The sequence below is a fragment of the Sesamum indicum genome, linkage group LG4 (genome assembly GCF_026168435.1).
Source record: "Sesamum indicum cultivar Baizhima isolate 11 linkage group LG4, ASM2616843v1, whole genome shotgun sequence".
In the NCBI taxonomy this organism is placed as follows: Eukaryota; Viridiplantae; Streptophyta; class Magnoliopsida; order Lamiales; family Pedaliaceae; genus Sesamum; species Sesamum indicum.
In genome coordinates, this window is record NC_142660.1 from 15,819,698 (window position 1) to 15,844,275 (window position 24,578).

The following is a 24,578-nucleotide window of genomic DNA, read 5'->3' on the forward strand; positions in this document are numbered from 1 at the left end:
GGCAACCCAACGAGCCTAACGAGCTTCTTTCTTCTCAGGTCTCAAACAGCTTGATTCGGACCACTTGATGGGTGATCTTGATCTCCTACATACCCGTATTAGTTCTGATTCTACTTTGTTACCTTTTGTGGACGAAATTAACTAGCATCTATGTTGTAGAATTCTGTTTACTTTTTTATTTATCTTAATGTATGAAGTACTTTACAAAAATAAAATAAAAAAAAATACTTATGTTCTGGAAACATACCCTAATGATGATACTGATGAGAGATGAAGTCACTCAAAATGGAGTGAAAGGGGATGTGAATAGGAAGAAGCCTCACAAAAGCATGCATATTGATCAACACAAATCTCCTACTTTTCTGAACTGCTTTGTGATCATTCCCTTTGTCACTTGTGTTCTTTTAGGTGCATGGCTCTTTCGTGACTTTCACCCACCTTGTTAGCTACATAAACTGGCATTTTATTTGGATCAACTTATACTACACCTCAACCTATGGATTCGAGAAATGGATTTCAAATGAATTCATGTCAAAAATATTATAATTATTTTTAATGTGTTCGGATTTGGACGTTATTTAAGAAGTTGAATTTGTACAGAAAGATATATAAAATACTTAAGTGAGTTCTCATAGTGATTTGCAATAAAGGAGTACATGAGAACAGTACACAGACCCTGGTTATTGCTGTCAGATGCTTAAATTAGTAATTTTATAAGGGAGATAGCATGAATTTGGAAAAATTCTTGAATGGATCTGATTCTGCTGAACCAATCTAATAACAAAACAAGTTTATATTTCTCTAAATTGTACATGTGATTGGTTCAGGTTTGTGCAAGAATTGCCCCATGATTTTGTAACAAATACTATAGGTAAAAAAAGTTGCACTTGGGACATGGGAGACGAGCATCTACAAGTATGAATTACACGTGGACCAAAATGATTGTGGACCACTGTAAAACCATCCATATTTGGATGCAAATCAGTCCAAAGTTGAGCGGATAATAAATATAACGTAAACTCGGGCCGATTTTTTTTACTAAATATCATTAAAAAGATATTTATGCCCTTTTTGGTGTACAAAGGTGCAGTTTCCATGGACAATTGTATAGAATACATAATTCTATGAAGTTATTGAAATAAACCTAAAATTATTTTGAATAATTTCATGTATTGACAATTTCATGTTATAAATGAGAAATGATGAATTAAATAGGAGAAGATGATTTTTGTGGGGAATTGCATTGTAAAGCTTAGGTGTTGGTATTTGACTAAAAATTGGGGGGTTGGCGGTGGCAGGAAAGACATGATTGTCTGCCCATCAAAATCATACTAATTTTTTTTTTTTATAAATTACGATAATTTTTAGAAAAATTTGTTGTAATTATAAATATTTTTTTATAATTTATTTTTAATATTAATTTAGAAAATATCTCATCGTAATAATTAGAGTCTTTCGTTCTACAACTGCTAATTTAAACTGTATTTATAATTTTTTAAATAATAAAAAATATATAATTATAATTATAATAAAATTAAAAAAATCGCTTTTAATCTGTGGGTCCCGTCTAGAAGCCCAGCCCCTCCCCACCTTAAATTATTGTTATAAATGCTTTATTACATAGCCGCCCTACACAGCTTTATTCTCATCCCTCCCCCACACACATCTAATCTAATGTTCCCCATTATCCTCTTTCACCCTCAACTTTTCAATTATATATATATATATATAAAAAAATACAGCAATTAAAGAAGTACGACGTCTGAACTTATTTAAAACATCTTATAAATTTTAATATCGTATAAAATATTTGATAAGTTTATCAGAAATTTAATCTTATTCAAAATATATATTTTTAAAGTGTCGAAATAAAATAAAATTAAAATTTATAAATATAATAAAAAATTATTGACAAGATAATGAATAAAAAACATGCATACTATTAGGATTAAGTAAGTAGTTATTTTTTAATATATTTTATATCTAAATACTTTCATAAATATTATTTATTAGTTTAATTCTAAATAAAATTTTAATAGATATAAAAAATTGAAGAATTGTTACTTAAACTTTTGCATCAAAGTAATATAACTATATGATATATATATATATACTTTCATGTCAGTCGAATATTAATATAAATATATATTTATTATTTTTTTTGTTAATTGCAGTTGCTATTTTTATTCATATAATTTATAATATTTCAAAATAATATATTTTTAATAAATATAATATCAAGAGCAATCTTTTTTTTATTTAATTATAATAATTTATTATTAATAATTAAATATTTTCCCTTATCAAATGTAAGAAAATTAAATAGCAAATAAAAATATTTCAAATTATACACACACATTGTGGGAGGAGGGGGGGAAGAGAGAGAGAGTTCTTTATCATTGAGAAACATCGCCAATTATGTGAAGACTAAAAATGAAATATAAAGAAAATAATGAAGATACCCTTTATTGTATCTATTTTTTTTTCCCCACAAATTAAAGATAATCTCTTTTGATTAAATTAATTCTATTGATAAGTTTTCATTGATACACATTGAGGTGATTAAAAAACGTACCGATTCAATAAATTTAAACAATCTTTTAAGTTGGGCTAAATCGAATATAAATTCTAAAAGGAAAGCTGTAAAAAAACATTAGCAATGCGACGCCTAAATTAATATTATAGCAGTTTAATAGAAGACAACTATCATATAAACAAAATTTTCTCAATGATTCATCAATTCAGAGTAGGTTCAGTGTTGTAGACATAATATGAAGTTATGAATTGAAATAGCAAAGCTCGAGCTCCTAGTAACAAGGTGTAACGGGTTCGGATCTCCACAATCCATTTCTTTTTTTGTCTAATCTATCTTTTTTTCCTTCTTCGTTCTTTCGTCCTTCCTCCACCAACCACTGGTCCACCACCTGCCGCTGCGGTGCTACAGTCCGCCGCCCTCTCCCCGGCCCACGCCGCCCCGGGCTGCCTGCGTACCCTCCACACAGCCAACACCCTCCGCCAATCCAGTCGCCCGCCTCTGCCGACAAATATGCTCTCAGGTACCTTTCTCTCTCTGCTCTATAGACAGAAAGTGACAAGTATATATACTCGTACGATTGAGCAATGTACGTTGCGTGCATGTTGTCGCGGGTGTTGTTGTGTTGGTATTTGCGCACCAGGTGCTCGTGAAAATTCGTCACGTGGAGAAGTAGTGATTTTGTGCCTTTTATGCTGATTCCCGGAAAATAATTGCTACTATTTTCTTGCGGGGCGTAAATTTGATATGCTTTTTTGGATTGTATTTTACAATTTTGATATGGTTTTTTGACAGGTGTAAATATGGGACTCCAGCTTCAGCCTAAAATGCTCGGTGTGCATAAGTGTCCAGGTACTCCAGAAAAATATTGGCATCAATGAAGTGTTTTCCTTGGTCGATCTTTTTCCTATAATGTTTCTGATGGTTGTATTTGGTGTACGTTGATGACTGTATTTGTTTCTGTCATATAGTATGGAAAGAATGAGGGTAGTGATTATTTTGAAATTAGGAAGAAAATGGATAATAAGGCAGAATGAAAATCTTTGAGAAGTTTTATCTGAAGAGGCTTGATTGATGCTACTAACCAAGCTCAAGAACATGCGCACTAGATGTGATAATGTCATTTTAAGTTGAAAATAGTACCTCCAATCTTGTTTGGTATTGCTTTTTCTTTTATTGGGTCATCCCTCTTGGAGTATAAATTCTGAGATGTAGATAATTCATCCTTAGAATTCGACCACAAATCTTGATTATAATTGTCCAGTGGCAGCTCGAATAAACATTTCGATGTTTTTTGAGGCTTTTATAGCAGGTCATAATTGCTAACTTCTGGCATTTATAGCATGAAGCTGCTAACATATATGCTTATTTTACCCAGGAATGCAGCAGGAAAGTGAAAACTCAATGAAGGTTCAAGATTGTGGGTCAGGGTTGTACTTAAATTGGGAGAACGGGATACACATTCATGGGGAAAAAGAAAAAAATTGATGGTTTCACTATAGAGAGAAACTCTTAATCACAACTGGACCTAGAAGATGAATGATTTACAGAAAAAGAAAAAGAAATAGTATATGCTTTGATTGGGTATCCAAACAGTTTGTCTAGATAGCAATCCTCATAGCTATATGTGAATTGGAAACAGTTACATGCATGTATGCGAACGGTATCCACTATCTTTACACTTGTAATTGCTTTTCTAGTGAACGATAGAAGTTTCATTGATGCTAATTGCCAAGCTCCTCATTTAGTTTGGTGAACGACAATATTTTATGCATTTTACTTGGATGTGCAATCTAAGAAAAGTTCGTAGTGGAAGCTTTTAGAGTTAATCAAAGGAGAAAGAATATCTGAATTTATTTATATAAGCTAAATTGCATATTTGGTCCCACAAAGAAGGGTTGCTGCCCTTTTTGGTCCCATGATTTACGGAAATTCATTTTTTTTATCCCAAAACGTTAAGAAAAATTGCAAAATTGGTCCCATTAACAACTTTCTGTTATTTTTTAACGGAAAGTTGCAAAGTGCCTCATTTTTTTGACCTTGCTACACATGGGGTGATGAATTGGAGGGAAATCTACCATCAGAATGAGCTCCCTCTCTCCCCTTTTGTACTTTATTTATTTACTTTTTTTTTGTAATAATTTGTAATGTAAGGAAATAGGAATATTTCAACCGGTTTTTCTTATAATAAACTGTTGTAATATTTTGTGTGAAATGAAAGTACAGAAAATATAGACTGGTGTAAAAAAATAGTATCTGTGATTTCCAATATTATTCACAAAATAGAGTAGCATGCTCAATACCCAGATCTCAATTGTATGTTTAGGTGACTGTGCTATTGTTTATTTCTTTTTGGGTGTTTCTATGTGTATTGAGCATGTTGCTCTATTTTATGGATAATATTGAAAATCACAGATACTCTTTTTTTGTACCAGTTTATATTTTCTGCACTTTCATTTCAAGCACAACATCACATCATTTTATTATAAGAAAAACAGGTTGAAATATTCATATTTCCTTACATTACAAATTACTATAAAATAACACAAAAATAAAGAAAGTGCAAAAAAGGGAGAGAGGGGCTCATTTTGGTTTCCCTCTAATTCATCACCCCACGTGCAGCAAAGCCAAAAAATGAGTTAGTTGACAAACTAACGGTACTTTGTAACTTTCCGTTAAAAATTAGCGGAAAGTTGCTAACAGGACCAACTCTGCAACTTTTGTTAACGTTTTGGATAAAAAATGAATTCCCGTAAATCATGGGATCAAAAAGGGCACTGACCCTTCTTTGTGGTACCAAATATGCAATTTAGCCCATTTATACAGCTAGAAACCATAATATTGTAACATAGCTAGTACAGTATATGCAGTTTTCTTTTGTTAGAACTGTGTTTTGTTTTGACTTTTATCTGCAATTAGCCAGAATGATTGCACAAGCAACAAAATCTTCTCTTGATAACCTAGGTAGTATCTAGCCAAAGACATAGAGACGCATAACTAATGGAGCTATTGGGAACCTTGTATCAGGGGATGTAGGCAATTTGTGGACAGAAGTTTGGAAGTTGCTTGATTTTAGCATTGAACGTAAAATTGATCTGTCTGTCGTGCCACCAATCTACAGGCATAAAGTGGGATGAAGTGCTTTTATCTGGGAGGCAAAACTTTCAAAGGATGAAGATAACATGTGCATCAAATAAGGCAACAGAATTTTCTATCGTTCACAACGAACATGAAGAAAATAAACCTTTAGTTAAAATGTGCGGGATCACATCAGCTAGAGATGCTGCTATGGCAGCAGAAGCCGGTGCAAATTTTATTGGAATGATTCTTTGGCCCAATTCAAAAAGGTCTATTTCTCTTTCTGTTGCAAAAGAGATTTCAAAAGTTGCAAAGGAACATGGAGCTGAGCCTGTTGGGGTATTTGTTGATGATGATGCAGAAACAATACTAAGAGCTTCTGATGAAGCAGACCTTGGATATGTGCAGGTTAGTGCTTCTTGACCACCATCATCTTTATTCTTAATATCTTTTGCTTAAGCATATCTTCTCTTGCTTCCATGTAGCTTCATGGAAATGGTTCTCGGGATGCTTTTAAGATCATAGTGAAAGAAAACCAAGTAATATATGTTCTACATGCAAATGAAGACGGGGATCTTTTGAATTCCATTTCTGATGAAGAATGCTCTGAAGTTGATTGGATCCTTGTTGATAGTGCTAAAGGTGGCAGGTACAAGAATCCTAATTGTTGTTAGCTTCATTCGCCCAATCCGCCTTTGAATTTTGGTCTCGCAATAAAAAACTCTTTTTTCAATCCCAGAAAATACTCATGGAAATGGCTTTGTGCAGCCATGGGAGTCTTACATGGTTTGCTGAACATTTTTCCTAGAGGTTTAGGGCATTAAACTGATCTCTTTTGTTAAAACATGAAACGTAACTATTATTATGTATGAAGGATTGCATGCTCATCTTCTCTCTCTCGACATTTCAATATAAGTTGCCTTCTAGACAATGTTTTAAAAGGCAGTCATGGTGAGCTCCTTGAGGGGGGTGCTCAAAAGATTTCCTCAGAGCAATAAAACTTGGGGCTTTGTCTTATGGGGCGTAATACGTGGATTCGAGGGTATAAGGTCAGACACTAGGGCATGCAACTCCCTGTAGTTCCCGAAATCACTAAGCATATGCTCCAAAGGAAAGTGAAGATGGATATTTTTTTCCTAACTTGAGAAGGAATCATCCTCATCTGTGATAATAGCTATTTTATGTTCAAAATTTACCCGACCAATATATAAACAAGTAGCACATATCTTACTTCTGTTATTCTCGAGTTTTTTGACCTTTTTTCCTGTTGGCTGTAGCTATTCTCACAATCCTATTAATTTTCAGAAAGGGTTTGTCCTGTTCTAAGCTAACTATTTATGTAACTTGTGTTTGTCTGGTCCTTATGGCTTATATTATCAAACTTTGTTTTATATGAAGGTTAATAAAAAAAAAAAACTCTAATTTCTATCATGATATATCCCTCTAAAAATTGTTTCTATTGATCTCATGATCTTTTTATTAATGAAATAATCTTTATTTTATTTTCTATTATCTCAAGAGCCACCAATCTTTGTTTCTTCGTATTTCCAGCATGTCATGCCTTATATCCTAGATTTTTGTTTGACAATTAATTCTACCTAGTTGTTTAATTTCCTGGTAAATTCTTTATGATAATTTAAGTTTTAAATATATAAAATATAAAATTCAAGGTCATACGCCTTTTAAAACACTCAATGATGATCTTTGCTCTACCATTGTCGCAAATGAAGTTATTTCTTACCCAAATCAAGTTTTATTCAAAAAACGGGAGTCAAGGATATGATCTAGTTTTGTATACTTCAAACTTTTTCTCTCTTTTCTATTTGTCACCGCAACATATATGAGAGGTCTACTTTTCTCATATAGTTAAATTTCTTAGACTAAGATATGTAAATGCTTTAAGCAGTGTTGATTTATATATCAACTGGTGCCTCCTTTCTTCTAGACGCATAAGCTCGGCTCTAAATAACTATTTGGAAGGTTTTTTCCTGTACTTTGATGAAACGATTTAAGACATCATAAGGTGTATAATTCTCTTCCTTTCCAGTTGCCTGTTGACGTATTTGCAGTTTAGTGGCTTCACTGAAGCTATATGCCGCAACAGCCATAAGCTTTCTTCTTGCATGCTTGCAGTGGTAAGGAGTTTAACTGGTCACGCTTCAATCTGCCACCCATTAGGAGCAAAAGGGGATGGCTGTTAGCAGGAGGAATTAAGCCTGAGAATGCATATGAAGCTCTTTCCACTCTTAGGCCAAATGGGATTGACGTCAGTAGCGGCATTTGTGCTCCAGACGGCATACAGAAAGATAAATCGCGCATATTGTCCTTCATGAAGGCAGTCAATTCTGTGCACTACTAAAGGATGATGCTGAGTGAATCTTCTGAAACTGTCAACGGGTAATGTGGTAAGATCGCTAACACCAATTCTGTCTTATTCAAGTGTTGAGAAATTCTGATGCATCGCTTTAACTTCTCCTTTTCTCCTCCTTATGAGCATAACATGGCAACCGACGTTAATCTTCTGTGTTGAAATCAACATCGTCTTATACTACATTCTCATATTTGAAACCATCTTTTCTTGTATTTCTGGGAATGGAGGGGCATCAACCCTGCTCCCTGAATCAATGTTATTTTGCAAAACATTCTTTTCTTATTTTTATCAGTGCACATCTGATGGTTAGTGGATGTGGTTCCCATAAATAACTACCTTTGATCCGCAAAATGAATATTGCATACTGATTCGTTTGTTTAAATTTTCCCATCGATAACATTCTATTCACACACATTTACATTAATATTTTTTTTAACTAAACGATCAATTTTTTTTATTTTTATTTTTTCTCTTTCATATAATTACATAAGTATAATAAAAATGTGTGCTCTAGTAGCTAATATATGTTATCTCGGTAGGCATACTTACTATTAATTAAGTGTGAGGCCCCTAATGTAGCCGATCGTATGCGAGGCTATCGATTTTTCATTGTCAATCTGCGCAAAGTGCGCATATGCTTATGACTTCGAGTCTCATCCATGGCCAAATAAATTTTTTAATTTGAAATTTTGATCCTGCTCCCCAACAAAGATTCTTGATATGTTATAACTAGTGTATTTTTTTTTTTTGAGTTATTTATTAAAATATTATTAAAAAAATTGCAACTATACCCCAAAATGGGGTATAGTTGCAAAACTATGGCACCAACGACTCCCCATTATGTTTCGGCCGGTGTCATGAGTGCTACTAACGACTTGGGCCAAAATTTTATTTTTTTAATTTATGTAAATTGTTTATTTAATGTTAATTAAGAATATATATTAATTAATTAGTATTTATTATTTTTTATTTTTATAATATTTGGAATTATTTAAATATTTTATTATTAAAAATATTAATAAAAAACATTAATATTTAATTAATTCTTAACAACTAATAAATTAAATTACATACAAAAAAATGTAAGAACTAAAATAATATAAAGTTAAAATTAATTACATATTTTAATAATATTTGCCGGTTCCATAAGTGTGACGTCGCCATTGTTATCGAGGTCTTCGTCTTTTGTGAACCATTGGTTCTGTTGGTTCGTTTTGCTCTTGATCATCATAATCGGGTGGAACGTGTAATCAGCTTGATGATGTTGTCGAGCTTGATTGTATTGAATCACAATATGCAGTAAATGATGAAAATTGAATAAGTAAAATATTATATCTTTGTGCATATCTTTGAGTGATGGCAAGATTAAGATCAAGGTCAACGTGAGTTGGATAACCTTCTGTATATAGTGGCATGTATAGAGTCGATTGAAACCAGTCATCTTGTTGTGGTAGTTCAGGCACATAACAATCTTGAAGTAGATATTGAGATGTTTGCACAGTTGATGGACCAGCTATGTCTACCCAATAGTATCTCGTTGTGTTGTACTCGAAGATCTCCTACTCCGACTTCTCCGATTGTGGGATGTGAACGGAACATTCTGTTGTGGCAAAGGGTCTATAGGGGTCATATCTTGTACTAATACTCATTCATTTGTGGCAATTTGATTAACATTTTGAAATATGCTCCTAGCGTGGTCTAAGGTTTGATGTAGTCTTTTGTTTTCGATTGGTCTATTATCACAGCTTATTAGGGTGTTTTTCATTTGGTTAACCTGAAGTAAATCGAAAATTGTATATGTAACTTTTAAAGGGAATGACAAACATGTTTAGAATAAAGTATGTTTATTAGGTAAGTACCATAATTTGCCACTTGGATGCATCTCCAGGTTGGTACCTTGATTGTACACGCTTATCAGCAAATGATGATACGAATCGACGTGTTATGTTATTGTATCAATCTCAATACCCACATTTTGTATCCATTCCATTAGATATGGATGGTCGAAATACAATAGTGTCAAATCGTCTCTCCCATCGACTAATATATAGTATATATTTTATGTACTGATATGTTCCCCCACGATTTTTACGGGAAACATTGTATATGAACATGTTCCGATCATCAAGCACTTGTAGAATATTTTGCCTAATTCGGAATTGATTGAGAACCCGTTCGGAATGGTGTAGTTTACAAGGGCGCAGAAGACTAAAGGGCTTGTTGATGTCCACAATCGTGAGTTGCATTCTGGTGGCAATTCTCTAATGCATTGCAAGTTTATGCCGTACTAGCAAAATTGGAATAAATGTATAATTAGTGCATAAATATTTCAAAATTATTTAATAATTGTCCAGGCTTTAAATGTATTTTTAAAATATTTTAGAATACCTGATCATGGGCCATGCAGTCTTGTACCACTCGGATTGCTCGAATAATATAATCGACGTAAATTTCGTGATATCATTCTAATTTGCACTATATGGGGGTACTTGGAGGACACGATTTGCAACCATTTGTCAGAATTATATGTCTAGAAGCAATTTTTATAAAATTTTATAAAAAAAAAAATGTGGCCAAGTCATTAGTGATACTAACAACATTGGCCAAAAAATAAAAGTAAAAAAAGCTACTAACGACTCCCTTTAATTTTGCAACTATACCCCATTTTAGGGTGTAGGGGAAATTGTAATAAACATAACTTGAGGTCCAAACATATATAGGACAGGAGGGTAATAATTGGTTGTCCTTATGATTTGACAAGTGATGGATGTGGTGCGAATGGATCCAAACTTCCATGTTCCTGCGCACAAATCAAATGTGGTTGGAATCAGACAGGATTTGTGAGTTAGATGCAACCAACATATGAGGATTCAATTTTAAGGATAATTATGGCGTGTTTGCATGAGATTTGATGAAATTATATTTAATTTTTTTATTTTTTATATTTATTTTTATTTACTAAATGAATATAATTATTAATAAAATTTATGGAATTTATTGATATTAACAAAAAATTAAATAAAAATTCATATTTACTCCAATTGATCCATTACAAATTGTTATATTTTGAATAAATATTTTCTAATCAAATTAGTCTTATAAAAGTGAAAATGTACTTCTTCACATGCATTAGCGTGTGGACCCTTATTTAATCCTCGTGATGGGATTAAATGATTAGAAACTCATCTATATTAATCCTTCTAAAAGTAGAAAATAAAATAACAGGATAAAAAATAACGTATTTTTAAACAACTCGACCTGAGAACCCATATTATCAATTCTTGATTCCAAGATCATCCAAGAGTAGATCTCATACCATGTGGATCCATACAATTCCTGATACGAATATTTCATGCAATTTCCCCTTAGAGAATTTTTTAGATTTTGAATTTCCACTTGTTTTTAGGCCAATATTTGATATATTGTAATAATAGTTGTCAGCTATAAACATTTGATATTGTAATTATATCATTTTGACTTTAGTGTTATATTTACCTCCTTATAAGTGTAACATATTATTAAGGTAATTTTGAAAGTTTATATAAATTATTTGTTGAAATCAGCACTTTCTGTTCAAACTCCATTGAAGGAATTCAGCTGTAAATGGAGAATGTTTAGAGGGAGCGCAAATGTAATTTCAAAAATTTCTTGAGGGAAAATGTCATTTTTGGATGGGGTCCAAATGTAAGTAACCAAAAAAAAAAAAAAAAAGATTACAAACAACAATTACAGAATGTATATCATTAGCATACATGCTAGGAAAAAAAGTGCATTATGGGCATTAGCTATATTAAAATAAAAAAAATGAATTGTGGGCATTAGCTATCTGATCTGGTCCACAGACAGTGAGTGTGGAAACTGAAAACAACAGCTCTTGGAAGAAGTCTCCCTTTCCCTCATTACCAAGATTTGCACTATAATGTCATTTTACATTCTTAACAAATACACAATCAATGGTTTTGTTGTCTGTAACATCTAAATCCCAATCCCATCATTGCAAGAAATCAAAAGATCAATTCTCTTGACAGACATCCACATCCCTTGGATCAAATCAACCCTTATGATTTCTCAGTTCAGCTCAGGATCAGTCTGATAATAGACAACATCACCAGTATCACTCACATAATGATCCTTTTTCATGCTTCTTAGGAGCACTCCCAGCAAGTAAAATGGAAGAGGGCCTGATTTCTGAGGCTCCCTGTAGTATTTTCCGAGAACTGGCTTAGCCGCTTCTGTCTGCACCCACAAGAATCAGCGATCGTAGAAAAACGAGTTAAAATTATATCCAAGAATTGATCCAAGAGGCAGAAAACTTGTGAACTTGAAGACTTACTGCTTCGATCAAATGATAGTGTGGGATTTGAGGGAAGAGGTGATGTATGACGTGAGTCCCGATGTCGTGGTGGATGTTGTTTATCCATCCGTAGTCACGATCGAGTGTTGTTAGCCCCCCTCTCAGATAACTCCATTCCTGTTTCACAAAATGAATTCAGTTCTTGAGCTATTAAAACCGGCATTAGAAGACGAGCGGATAACGAGAACTTGCTGTTTTACCTCTCCACGGTACCAAGGTAGCTTCTGCTCATGCCCGTGGTGATGTAAGTAGGTAACTAAATCAAGCCAAGTTACGAAACCCTGCAGCCAATTCGAATTCCAAGTTTACAAAGGAGTTGAAATGCAAAATAAGGTATACTACACTATAGACAAATCTTAGACGAAATTAGTTACTAAAGCAACTGAGGCTGAGGCAATATTTGGATTGATGTGATCTGAAGCTGAGGATTTCAAATCCATAATAATAAATCCATTGAGTCTATCTAGATAATTTCATGATACAAAGTATTTTAAATTCTTTGATCACCCATGTTTACTTATCGTTTTTGGTTTGAGTTCTTTCTCTCAAATCCAAATCCTTTCAACCAAACATTGTGGGAAGGTATACCATTTAAACAACGAAAGTAGTGACACAATGAAAAGAGGTCTAAGTGACTAACCAAGTAAGGAATGCCATAGAGTTTGAGCAATTGGAGAGGACCCATAAGAAAAGATAATCCAACAAGTAATGCAACCATTGCCGTCCAACACACTGTTGAGGTAATCACATCTTTCCTCTCACTTGGGACAAACAAATCACTGTCTGGATGGAAATGAGAGCCTGTTTTCCCAGGACTTCTACTCCACTGTCATCAAACACAGCACAAAGGAGCAAGAAAATCAATCAGGTAAAGCCTAACCAATGGAAACTGGCAAAAGAAATTTAAAAACTTTACCAGCATACCAGATAGATGGGGTATGCCAGCATGGGGAAAGGCAATGTGAACCTCAATTTCTTGGTAACATTATCTAAATTCTTGTAGATCTTCTCAGATAACTGGAATCACAAAAATGGGGAAAGATTAAATAAAGGAATTCCTTTCCTGCTGAAAAAATCAGATAACATACCAAGAATTCATGTAATAAAGCAAAAATAAATAACTTTACAGGGTGCCAGGATTCATCATTCTCGACATGCCCATGGTTCTGATGATGAGTCCTGTGACTAATTCTCCTGGATCATTCATCACAACACAGTTTGTTATGTTTCTGAAAATGGAAACTTTATGCTTTGAGATTGAACAATCATTGAATTTTACATACCATCCATGGTAAGGAACCAGAATGGAAGAATGAAGAAGATGACCAACTACACTATTCAGCTTGGGATCATTAGAAAAGCTTCCATGCCCACTGCAGGAATCAAGACCAAAAAAGTATAAGACCCTTTAGAATGTACTGCAAAAGACAATCTGAATCAACACAAACTAACATGGAAAATCAAAGAAAAGGTCAAATTTCATGGAAGAGAGTGAAAAAAAGAAAAATTCACCAGTCATGGCCAAGAACGAAGAGAGCCCAGAACATAGTCCCCTGAGCAAACCAATACAAAGGCCAAACAGCCCAGTTGTTGAAATAGGCAGCCACAGCTGCCAGCCCAAAGACCACAACCACATCTCTTACCACATAGCTCATAGACCTCCATGGATCCTTAACCCAACAATGGTTTGGAATGGCTGCCCTGATATCAGACAGCTTGAATGGAGGTGGGGCGCCTGGATCAAACTCTTCACCACCATTCTCCTTACTCTCTTCTTCTACTTGCCCAACTGTCAGTGGTGCACTAACCCTTAAAGCCCAGTTCCTCTCTTTATGATTAACCAAACAGAACGAGAAACTGTTCCCAAAATCTGTTCTTGAAATTCTCAACTTTGAGGGGTTAGGAGGATTCAAGAAAGCTTGGGCATGGCCAGTTCTTGGCTTGGGATAGAGTCTTGGAAGTGGGCTCACACCACATTCTGATAATACCCAACTGGCCATTTCACCAACCTTGAGAAGTTAACCAAGATTTCACCCTTTTTTAAATCTCTCTGACAGAAGTGAGAGAAAGGAATGTGTGGACTTGAGGGCTCTACAGAATACGTATATACATGTATGTATGTATGTATCTGCAAGAACGGATGATAGTTAAGTTAGCTGGAATATGGGCGAGTAGATAAAACACCACAAGGGTTTCTCCGCACAGTAGGTTGTAGCTCTCAAGAGTCAAGAATCACAATTCACAACTTGTGCTTGTGGATTTTGTTGATGTTGAGGTCACAGGAGAGTGCAGTGGTTCTTATATACACATTTTAGCCTCTCTTTTTCTTCTCCCTTTCCCACTCTTGAAAATGCCTCCAAAGGAATAGCAACGACCACTACATCTCGACTTTATTACTTTCTTCTTCCTACTGTTAGCGCCACAATCCCACCTTTTAAATTGGGTTAAGTACAAACCGCCCAAGGTTGTCACAATTGCTATTTTTTTAATAGTTATTTAAAAAATTATAAATATAATAAACATCTAATGAAATTATAGATTTCCAAATACTCAACTAGGTTTTGGCTGTCGGAAAGTTAATAGGGCAGTAGATTTACTAGCGAAACAAAGAGCATACCAATTTTTTTGCAATGACTTTTTAGCAGTCTAATCTTTTTGCAAGATATTTTGTATTCTGACTTGTTCTGTTCTTATCAAAGATGTATAATTTTTCATGATGTACAAAATTTTTTATATGATATAATGAAATCTTTTGACTTGTTAAAAAAAATGAAATTACCTAATTTTTTAATAAAAATATATAATTATCAACTTTGTTCTTATTATAATTTTTTTTTAAAGAGAAAAGAAAATTATAAAAAATCAGACAAAATGAATGAAGATTTTTGAAAAATTGTAAAAAAATATTATCAAATTTTGTCTATAAAAAGTTTTTAAGAATTTTTTTTAAAATTATAGGGTAAAATTGAACTCTTGGTCTTGTAAATTTAAGGGTTTTGTAATTTCAATCCTCTGATTTTAGACGAATCAAACTTAGTCTTATATCTTTACACTTTTGGTCCTTAAGTTCAATTAATGATTATTTTGCTCATCTAATGATAAAAGCCCTATAGTCCGACTGCATGCTCTTAGTTAGGCCTGACATACTTTTAAAATAAAATTAGTCTCTATAAATTCATACATTAGTTTGACCGTCTTGCCACCTGATATTTCGAGCCCTTGATTTTATGAATTTTTTCAACCACACTATTGCAGTAGATGGCTCGTGGATACTTGGCTCATTCAGCCACAAACAACACAATCCTATTTTATCTCCTACCTTAGACTGTAAAAGGTACTCGAGTGTAGAAGTCTAATAAAATTTGTGACAAACAGGTTGAATAGAAGCTTAAATTTTTATTGAATAAATATTTATAATGTTACATAGATATTCTCTTCCTATACCAAAAGAAATTCTGTTTTGCCTCTCATGGAATAGAGGGCCAGACTCTTGGGGGAAATTCCTATATACTGAAAAACTAAACGCTCAGAAAATACTTAAGAATTTTATAGTTTTGCTAATATTTTGAAGAGTTGGAAATTCTTTTGGATGATCTCCATCTGCTTTCTAGCTCTTTATTTATAACAGTCCGTGAACTTAAAATTTATGAACTGAAAGGTAGACGAGATCCTAAATATCCTTCCACATTATGCAAGGATATGTTCCATACTTTAAAAAATCTCTTCTGTTTGGGATTAAAATACCAATATATATAAATAAATATTTTTTTAAATAAAAATCAGGTTCTAATACCATTCTACATGAGCATGAAAAACAAATGCAAATAAAATTAAAATAGACTAAAATGTTCGTTTTAAAGTTATAAAAGGGTTAAATTGTCCATAATTTAGTCTAAAGACTAAAAGTGTCACCTTTGTAAAAAATTACGAGACTAAATATGACAGTCCTAAAGATAAAGGATTAAAATTGCAATATTCCCAAACTTACAAGACCAATCCCGACTTCCCCTAAAATTATAATTCATGATCTATACAGGTATTTTGGTCAATTCTACACAAAAAATAGATAAAAATTTAACAAAAACTAATAAATTGGATCGAATGGCATTAAAAGTAGGAGTATTAATAATTTTTCAAATAACAAAAAATATTTATAATTATAATACGCCTCAATTTGTTGTAATTTACTAAAAAAATAAAAAAAAAAGGACAAACAACTTCATTAAACTTTTTAAAAAGAGGCAATTTATGCCCAGCTCACTCGATCAAAATGCTACTGTTAATTGATTTTTAACATGTGTAATATATGTTTTGCTCTCAATTATTCTAATAAATATAAAAACATAAATGCTGAATTACCTTTCTTATTTATGATCAACAATCAATTTTAAATTCTAACAAAATAAATATCAGGTTATAAAGAATAGGGAGGCACTGAGTCTTCTTTGCTATTTGTATTTTTTAATTATTTTAAATATATATATTTCACTTTCTCCATATAACCCCTTAACATTTTATGAAATTGTACATTATGCTGCTCACAACTAAACAAATATACCACTCATAAAAAAAATATACCAGATCCCAAAAATATAATACACTATTTTTATTCAAATTTATTCCCTTTTTTATATGTTATGAAGAAATATTAAGGTAAAAAAATTAAGTTTATCCAAACATAATAATATTAAGCAATTAAATATAATATAATATAATTGAATTTTGTAGTAGAGCAATAATCTGATTTAATAGATTGACTTGTACTAAAGCAATGAATACTTTAGAATTTGCATAATCCTCTCTAAGAAACTCTACAAATGTATATAGTTTCCGCATTTTTAACTAAAGTACTAATTGAATCGATGTATTATTTAATTTACAATATATTATTTTAAAGTAAGTTGGACTGAATAATAATTTATCTTTTTTTAGATAGTATTCTAATATTAGTAAATGCCTATTGTTCTCCTTCTCAACTTTTTGAGATGTTCTCATAAAATTACTTTATGGATATTTTATTAGGTTTAATTGCACTTAAAACTCTCTTTAAATACGAAATTATATTTTCTCCAGATGAAATTTTGAAATTACATTTACATTTCCTTAAAAAAATTTCTGTTTACACCTGACCTTTTCCGTTAGAGTTTGGATGGAAATGCTAATGTCGACAAAAAAAACTACCTAAAAATTTTAATTTTGCCCTTGATTTAACATTCTCATGTACTTATAAGGTGATATTATATATATATATATAGAGAGAGAGAGAGTGAGAGAGAGTGAGAGAGAGAGAGAGAGCAGGAGAGTGAGGTTGGCATCATTATATTTTTTTTTCTTAGAAGTATAAAATTATTACAAGATAATATTAAATGAGAGATACAATTGAAAATTTATGTAATTTTATTTGCTAATATCAATATTTTTCATCCAAATCCAACGAAAGGAAGTTAGGTATAAACGATTTTTTCGGAGGGAATGTTGTAATTTCAAGGCTTTTCTAAAAGAAAGGGTAATTTCGTATTTTTAAAAAAAATTTAAATATAGTTGACACTTTTTACTATTTTTGATCTGAAAACTTCTGGGGAATATCCTTAAAGGACAAAATTACTCTCAATATTTAAATATAACGATGGAATTATAGAAGATTAATATATAATTACATGGATTTGACCTAATTTGATCACAACCGTTGATATTCCGATAATAGAGACTCTAAATACACGACGAAATAACAATATATCTTTGGATATGGAATCTCTCCCGCGCTGCTCTCTTTATAAATATTTCGATCCAAATGCGAGAAAAATTATATTTTTTGTCTCATAACTTATGTTTAGTATGTTTTCAATTTCATTTTTTTACAGAATTCTCGAAAATAGTCTCATAACTTGCAAATTAAAAAGTCTAATTTTAATTCCACTGGGGAGGAAAAATGTTCAAGACCTAAATTATGGGATGAAAGATGCTATTTTTTTTATTATATTTACAACCTCTTTCAATATTTTCTCAAATTAGAATATATTATTCTTAATCATATCAAAGTTTTATTATCTTAAAATATTGATAAATTAATTATAACGGGCTCAACTGGAATTCACCATAATTATAAATACCCTATCGTTGTTTGAAAAATTACAAATATCTTCTTGGGATTAAAGGTCATCTAATAAATATTTCCTACAGTGGACTGTTATGAGAGAATATTTATTAGACGACAATTAATTTTAAAGGATATTTATATTTTTTTAATAACGAGAGAGTATTTATAATTATGATAAATTTAAAAAAAAATATTGTAATTAATCCTAAAATATTTAATTTAAACAATAGTTACTCCCACAAAAAGTAGGCATCATGACTTATGTTTATACTATGTTCATTTTCGAACATGTTATCAGGCATTTGCCGAACTTTTCACGTGGGAAGAAGTTGGATTCTTGCAGTCTGGATTTTTCAAACATGCATATCACAAAATAATAATGTGATCTTGACCCCTATTCTAATAATTAATTTGTTTTTGACCCTTTTCCCAAACGTGTGGAAGTAGAAAAAGATTACGTGGTCGGACTTGGTTCTCATGATGTTTTCTCTATCAATTTTTGTCTAAAAGATTGGGCTCTCACGAATTTTTCGTACTAGGTCAATCTTCATTTGCTTTTGTTTCCCAAGTCAGGGGTCAATTTGAAATTTGTCAGAAAAAGGGGGTGGGCCTCAGAGATTAATAAAGTTTCTCTTTTACCGACCAGGTATATAGGGAGAGGGAGAGCTCAAAATGGGATAATATTCATTTTAGTCCTCGATTTTTGCATCTAATTTCAAATTAGTGCCCCTTTTTTTATTTATTTTAGATTAGTTCTTTAATGACTGAAGTTTTTGACACACTTTCTGGGAGGAAAAAAATGAATTTTCGCATTTCTCCTTATAAAAAATATTTTTTTTACTCACTTTTTTTATTTTTTATTATAATTTGGTCCCTAAAAACGTATTGGGGGAAGATTTTTTTTTTTTTTTAACTATAACAATTGGTCCTATTTTTTTAATTCAAGAAGTCAAAATATTCTCCTAAATTTGTTAAGAGGGACCAAATTGTCGTTGGAAATGAAAAATGGGGAACTAAGTTGATTTTTTTACGTCAAAATGATATATTTTTTTTGCAAAGTTACAATAAATTATTTATTACTCACATTAAATCAAATAAATGCTTACACATATGATGAATTTGGAGTCCAGACCTTGAACTTATTTATAGCTTAATTGTAGTTATTTTATCAATTTTGGCCACGAAACTCCAAGCCCAGTATTTTCTTTTATTAAAGCACAGATCTCAAAAATTAAAATACAATATTTAAGCATGACTAATTTTTATAGTTAAAAATAAGATAGTCCTAACAAATAGTCATTGATCGTTGTATGGCCGTGGTATCTGCAAGGGTGGCTAAAATATTTACCATGTCTTATTTTTACTATGGCTCTTAGCCATGACAAAAAAAAAAAAAATTAGTGGAAAACTTATGTTTTTGCATCAATTTTTTTGTTAATAAAAATTAAGGATAATTACACTCCCCTCCCCTAAAGTTTGATGTAATTACACATAGACCCCCTGTGGTTTAAGAAATTATATCTAGCACCCTTGAGGTTTGCTTCCATCTAACAAATAAGTCCACACGTTAGACAAAAATCACCGAATTTGCTGATGTTAGTAAGAAAATTATAAAAAAAATCTATGTTTATCCCCATTTGATTTATTACAGGTCAAATAAATCTTCTCATGACCAAATTATTCTCATACGTTTTCACGCGTTAATGCATGTGAAGAGGTATATTTCACCTTTATAAGGATAGTTTAATCCAAAAAAATTATTTGACCTACAATAAATCAGTAATAAGCCAATCGGCGATAAATATCAATTTTCATCCAGTTTTTCTGTTAATATCAGCAAATTTAGTGATTTTGACTAACGGAGGGACTCATTTGTTAGATGGAAGCAAACCTCAGGGTACTAGATGTAATTTTTAAATCATAGGGGATCTACGTGTAATTACAACAAATCTCAAGGAAGGAAAGTGCAATTATCCTTTACCACGGTTTTAAGTCCATAGTTATTAAAATTGTAGGGAATAGTCATTTTTTTCTAGTAACATTACCGAAGTATCAAAACTTTAAATGTTTCATTATTATTATTTATTAGTAGTACTTATATTAGATTAGAGAGATACCGACGCAATACAAAAAAAAATGACTGTTGGTTACAATTTTAATAGTGTTATGGACTCAAAATTATGATAAATAAGTTTTATTGACCACAGTTAAATAAAACCGTTGCAAAAATATAGATTTTGCATTAAGAAAAAAGTTATTCGCCATGGCTAAGAACCATGGTAAAAATATTTGTCATGATTAAATATTTTAACTACTCTTGCTGATACCACGGGTAACAATCGTTGCATGGCAGTGGTCAATGACTATTTGTTATTATTATTTTTATTTTTAACCATGACAATTAGCAATAGTTAAATGTTGCATTTTTTATAGTGACGCCAGGTAAATTATATTGATCCTCATCTTATATTTATATATTGAAAAAACTTATGCTTAAATGTTGCATTTTTTATAGTGACGCTAGGTAAATTATGTTGATCCTCATCTTATATTTATATATATTGAAAAAACTTGTGTTTATTCGATCACAAGAAAAAATATGATTTGTTCTTACGATTATTTCATGCTTAAAAGTAAAAAAAATGAAAGATACTAGTTAATTATGATTGCACAACACTTATTAGTCCTTTTGCAAATAATAACAAAATATTAATTACAATTATAAATTATGAAAAATGTTTTCTTCATAGGTAAAATCACAGCAATTATTGATTATTGTGGTTAATGCTTAAGTTTTCACATAAGTCTTGTTTGGTCGTGATAGATGGTATTAATCTATCACAATTTTTAGGGAGAATTACAATGTCCTCCCCTGAAGTTTGTTGTGACTAAATGTAGATTTCTTGTGGTTTGAAAAATTACATCTAGCAGCCTTGACGTTTGTTTCTGTCCAACAAATAAACTTTTTCATGAGTCAAAATTCACTAAATTTATTGATATCAGCAAAAAAGTTGAATGAAACCCTATATTTTACCCCAAATCGATTTATTACTAATTTATTACAAATCAAATAAATTTTTTCTGACTAAAATATCACATGCTAATGCATGTGAGGAGGTATGTCTTCACTCATATAAGAGTATTTTAGTAAAAAGATATTCGTTTGATCTACAATAAGACGGTGAGTACTTACGTGGAGATTTCTTGAATTATCTAAAAGATAATGGGATTATCTCTCACTGGAATCCTCTTAGAACGCCACTGTTGAATGACGTGTCTAAAAGGTGGAATCGAAATCTATTAGACATAATTCGATCCATGATGTGCTTTGCTGAGTTATTGATGTCCTTTTTCGAGTTATACTTTTGAGATTGAGACCAAATTGTTAAACATGACGCCTTCTAAGAGAGTAGTCCAGACGCTATATGGAATATGAAATGGCAAACCTGTATTCTAAAAGTATCTTAGACTTTGGGGAAGTCCTGCATACATTAAGAAGCAAGTGGGAGACAAGTTGGACTTGGGATCTAGCTTGTGGAGGTTTACTGGATATCCCAAGAGAACTGCGGGGGTATTATTTCCATGATAACTAGAAATAAAGATATTTATTTCGAGAAACACGGTGTTCCTGAAAAAAGATTTTCTGGTTGATAACCAAGGTGATGAATTGCTCCTTAAAGAGACAAGTGAGACAACACCTCAGTCGGAAGCGGCAAAATCATCTGTCCTGCCCATTCCCACTAATATCATTTCAGCTCTCCGAAGGTCGACAGAGTACATCAACACCTGAGAGGTATAAATTTTTGGATCTGACTGGTCAATAAGATGCAGATCCAAGGAGATACACAGAAGCGATGTCACATATCAATTTGAAAACATGGCTTGAGACTATGAAATCCAAAATGGACATCATAATTAAGGTTTGGACCTTGATGAAACCATCCAAGGGTGTAAAGCCCGTTGGCTGTAAATAGCTCTACAAACAAAAGCTTGAAGTCTATGGGAAGGTGACAACCTTTAAAGCTAAGCTTAAGTGCGAAAGATTACACTCAAAATTTCCTTGGGCGACCACCATGCAGGTGGGGGGTGATATCGCCAACGTCGCTAAGGTTAGGGAGCTAGTTTATTGTGTTGATGATTCACAAGAAGCAAAGTGAAAAGTGGTAGTAAAAATGAACGGAAGAGATAATTCTGATATATTTTTGGGAGCGAAAAGTCGAAATAAATGCTCCTTTTGAACTAGATGTCCAATCTTTAGCAACAATGATTGAGTGAGAGAAGGATTGAGATTGACAATAACAAGAAAAAAAGACTTTATAATGGATTGTAATTTACTTAATAAAAAATATATTGATTTGATATCACTAACAACATAAAATATAATCTTATAAATTAATCCGAACATATTCTTATTTTCATAAAAAAAAAATTATACAAAATTATAAACACACATTTTTCATGAAAAGTAAAATTAAAAACTTGTCTCTGCCTTCTGCTCACAACAAACCATCCAATCTCGAAAAGACAAAAGTTAACAGGATTATGAAGTAATTATTAGAAAAGGCCTCTGATTATTATAATTAATATATCAAGCCCAAAGCCAACATTCCCATCATCAATTACTTCTTTCCTTTAATTAAAATAAATAAAAACAGTTTATTTTCTCCTAGAATTATGCAAAGAAAGCAAGAAAAAACAGGGAGGGCACGACTCCCCTCAAGCATGGCAGCAGCCTGCCATTCTATTTTAATTTTTTAAACAAATTAATTAAAAGTATATATGGGAAGAATATTTATTACAATAAAATAAAGGAAAAGAAAGTAATAATTAATCAGTGAGAATAATTAATTAAAGTAATTAATGTGCCCACAAAAGATAAACAGCTGTGGAACAAAGATTTATGGTTTTGTTGGATCAATAAACACTTAATTAATATTGTTAATGTTGGTGCTAGACACAATGCACCACTCTTAATTAATTGGAGTATTGGTTGTCTTGTTTAATTAATATTTGAAATACAATTGTACGCATTTTACGGTAATTGATTGGTGTTTTAAGTTTTCTATTTTAAGAAAATTAAATTGCAATAAAGGGAAAAAATTAGTAAAAATAAATTGTAGCAATGAAATATTAATGATGGATATATCAAATATTTTTACATCGTATTCGTATTAATTATTCGACATGGCAAGAGAGATAAATGGACTTTTTACTCAACAATGGAATATTTTTACAAAATTATAACCATATTAATTTATGGTTGTCGCTAAAAAGAAATATGTTTTTCTTGTTATGTTTAATTATCCGATTCAAAATTAAAAAATGGAAGTCGTGATACTAATCAATTATAATTGCACGTTAATATCTATTATCTGTTGTTTTTGAAAGGAGGCAAAATATTAAGTATGGTTAAAGATCATGGCAAATGTTCTAGTCGCAGCTAAAGATCACGACAAATGTTAATTAACTATTATCAAAATTTACGTTTTTAAAATTATTTTGTTTGACCATATTAAATATATAATATTTATTTATTATGATTTTTAAGCCATAATCATACATATGTAAAAAATAATCCATTATTTTTTATATAATGTGTAGATATTGGACTGGAATTAATTAAATTCGTTTTTGAAAAACCTCATTGTGGATGATAGATGTAAGTGGATTAATGATATACAAAAATTCGACAATTCAAAAAAAAGAAAAAGAAAATATTATCCACCTATTAAAAAAAATTACTATTGCTTACAATATTAATGATTAAAAATCGTGGTAAGTAATTATTATTAATTGCGATTAGATTAAATTGATGTAAAAAACTAGTTTTTTCACTATGAAAAATTGTTTGTCACAGCTAAAACTGATCATGATAAAAAAAAAAAAAAACAAAACAAAAGTCATGGCAAATATTTTAGTCATTCTCAGAAAAACTATGGCTAGCAATGTCGCGTGGCCGTAGTAAATGATTATTTGCTATGATTATTTATTATATTTTCTGTAGTGACCTTAATTATTTTTTATTTATCTCAAACTAGCCAATCATAAGATTTATTTATTAGGGAGCACATAATGTACATAAATATATATACACACTGTGAGTTCATGTATCAGAAATTAAAATAAAAAAAGTAGAAAGCGTGGT

At 31.7% G+C, this 24,578-nt stretch overlaps 2 protein-coding genes across 6 annotated transcripts; one reads left to right on the top strand and one right to left on the bottom strand.

The window, feature by feature from the left end:
* The first annotated feature begins 2,590 nt into the window (after positions 1–2,590).
* LOC105160894 (N-(5'-phosphoribosyl)anthranilate isomerase 1, chloroplastic) lies at positions 2,591–9,820 on the top strand. 5 transcript variants are annotated; one of them, XM_088879516.1, is made up of 7 exons: positions 2,594–3,056; positions 3,329–3,385; positions 3,912–3,943; positions 5,655–6,019; positions 6,097–6,260; positions 7,745–8,016; positions 9,442–9,820. In XM_088879516.1, the coding sequence occupies exons 4-6, from the start codon at positions 5,705–5,707 to the stop codon at positions 7,968–7,970; spliced, it is 705 nt and encodes a 234-aa protein (XP_088735642.1). In that variant the 5' UTR covers positions 2,594–3,056; positions 3,329–3,385; positions 3,912–3,943; positions 5,655–5,704; the 3' UTR covers positions 7,971–8,016; positions 9,442–9,820. The 5 variants fall into 5 exon arrangements, with proteins under 5 accessions (XP_020548746.1, XP_088735641.1, XP_088735642.1 ...); XM_020693087.2 differs by lacking the exon at positions 3,912–3,943 and having other exon boundaries at positions 2,591–3,056; positions 9,437–9,820; XM_020693089.2 differs by lacking the exon at positions 3,912–3,943 and having other exon boundaries at positions 5,561–6,019.
* Positions 9,821–11,708: 1,888 nt separating this feature from the next.
* Positions 11,709–14,688, bottom strand: LOC105160895 (omega-3 fatty acid desaturase, chloroplastic). The gene is made up of 8 exons (XM_011078407.3): positions 13,849–14,688; positions 13,620–13,709; positions 13,464–13,530; positions 13,261–13,353; positions 12,977–13,162; positions 12,537–12,617; positions 12,316–12,453; positions 11,709–12,218 (listed from the first exon to the last, which is right to left on the bottom strand). Exons 1-8 carry the CDS (start codon positions 14,334–14,336, stop codon positions 12,051–12,053), a joined length of 1,311 nt encoding a protein of 436 aa, XP_011076709.1. The 5' UTR covers positions 14,337–14,688; the 3' UTR covers positions 11,709–12,050.
* Between the last annotated feature and the right edge of the window lie 9,890 nt (positions 14,689–24,578).

Coding starts and splice junctions, on each gene's coding strand:
- LOC105160895 (XM_011078407.3), bottom strand. CDS start 14,336: ATGGCCAGTTGGGTATTATCAGAATGTGGTGTGAGCCCACTTCCAAGA. Junction 13,710..13,848: donor TTCGTTCTTGGCCATGACTG/GTGAATTTTTCT, acceptor TGATTCCTGCAG/TGGGCATGGAAGCTTTTCTA. Junction 13,531..13,619: donor CTGGTTCCTTACCATGGATG/GTATGTAAAATT, acceptor TGAATGATCCAG/GAGAATTAGTCACAGGACTC.
- LOC105160894 (XM_020693087.2), top strand. Junction 6,020..6,096: donor CAGACCTTGGATATGTGCAG/GTTAGTGCTTCT, acceptor GCTTCCATGTAG/CTTCATGGAAATGGTTCTCG. Junction 6,261..7,744: donor GATAGTGCTAAAGGTGGCAG/GTACAAGAATCC, acceptor GCATGCTTGCAG/TGGTAAGGAGTTTAACTGGT.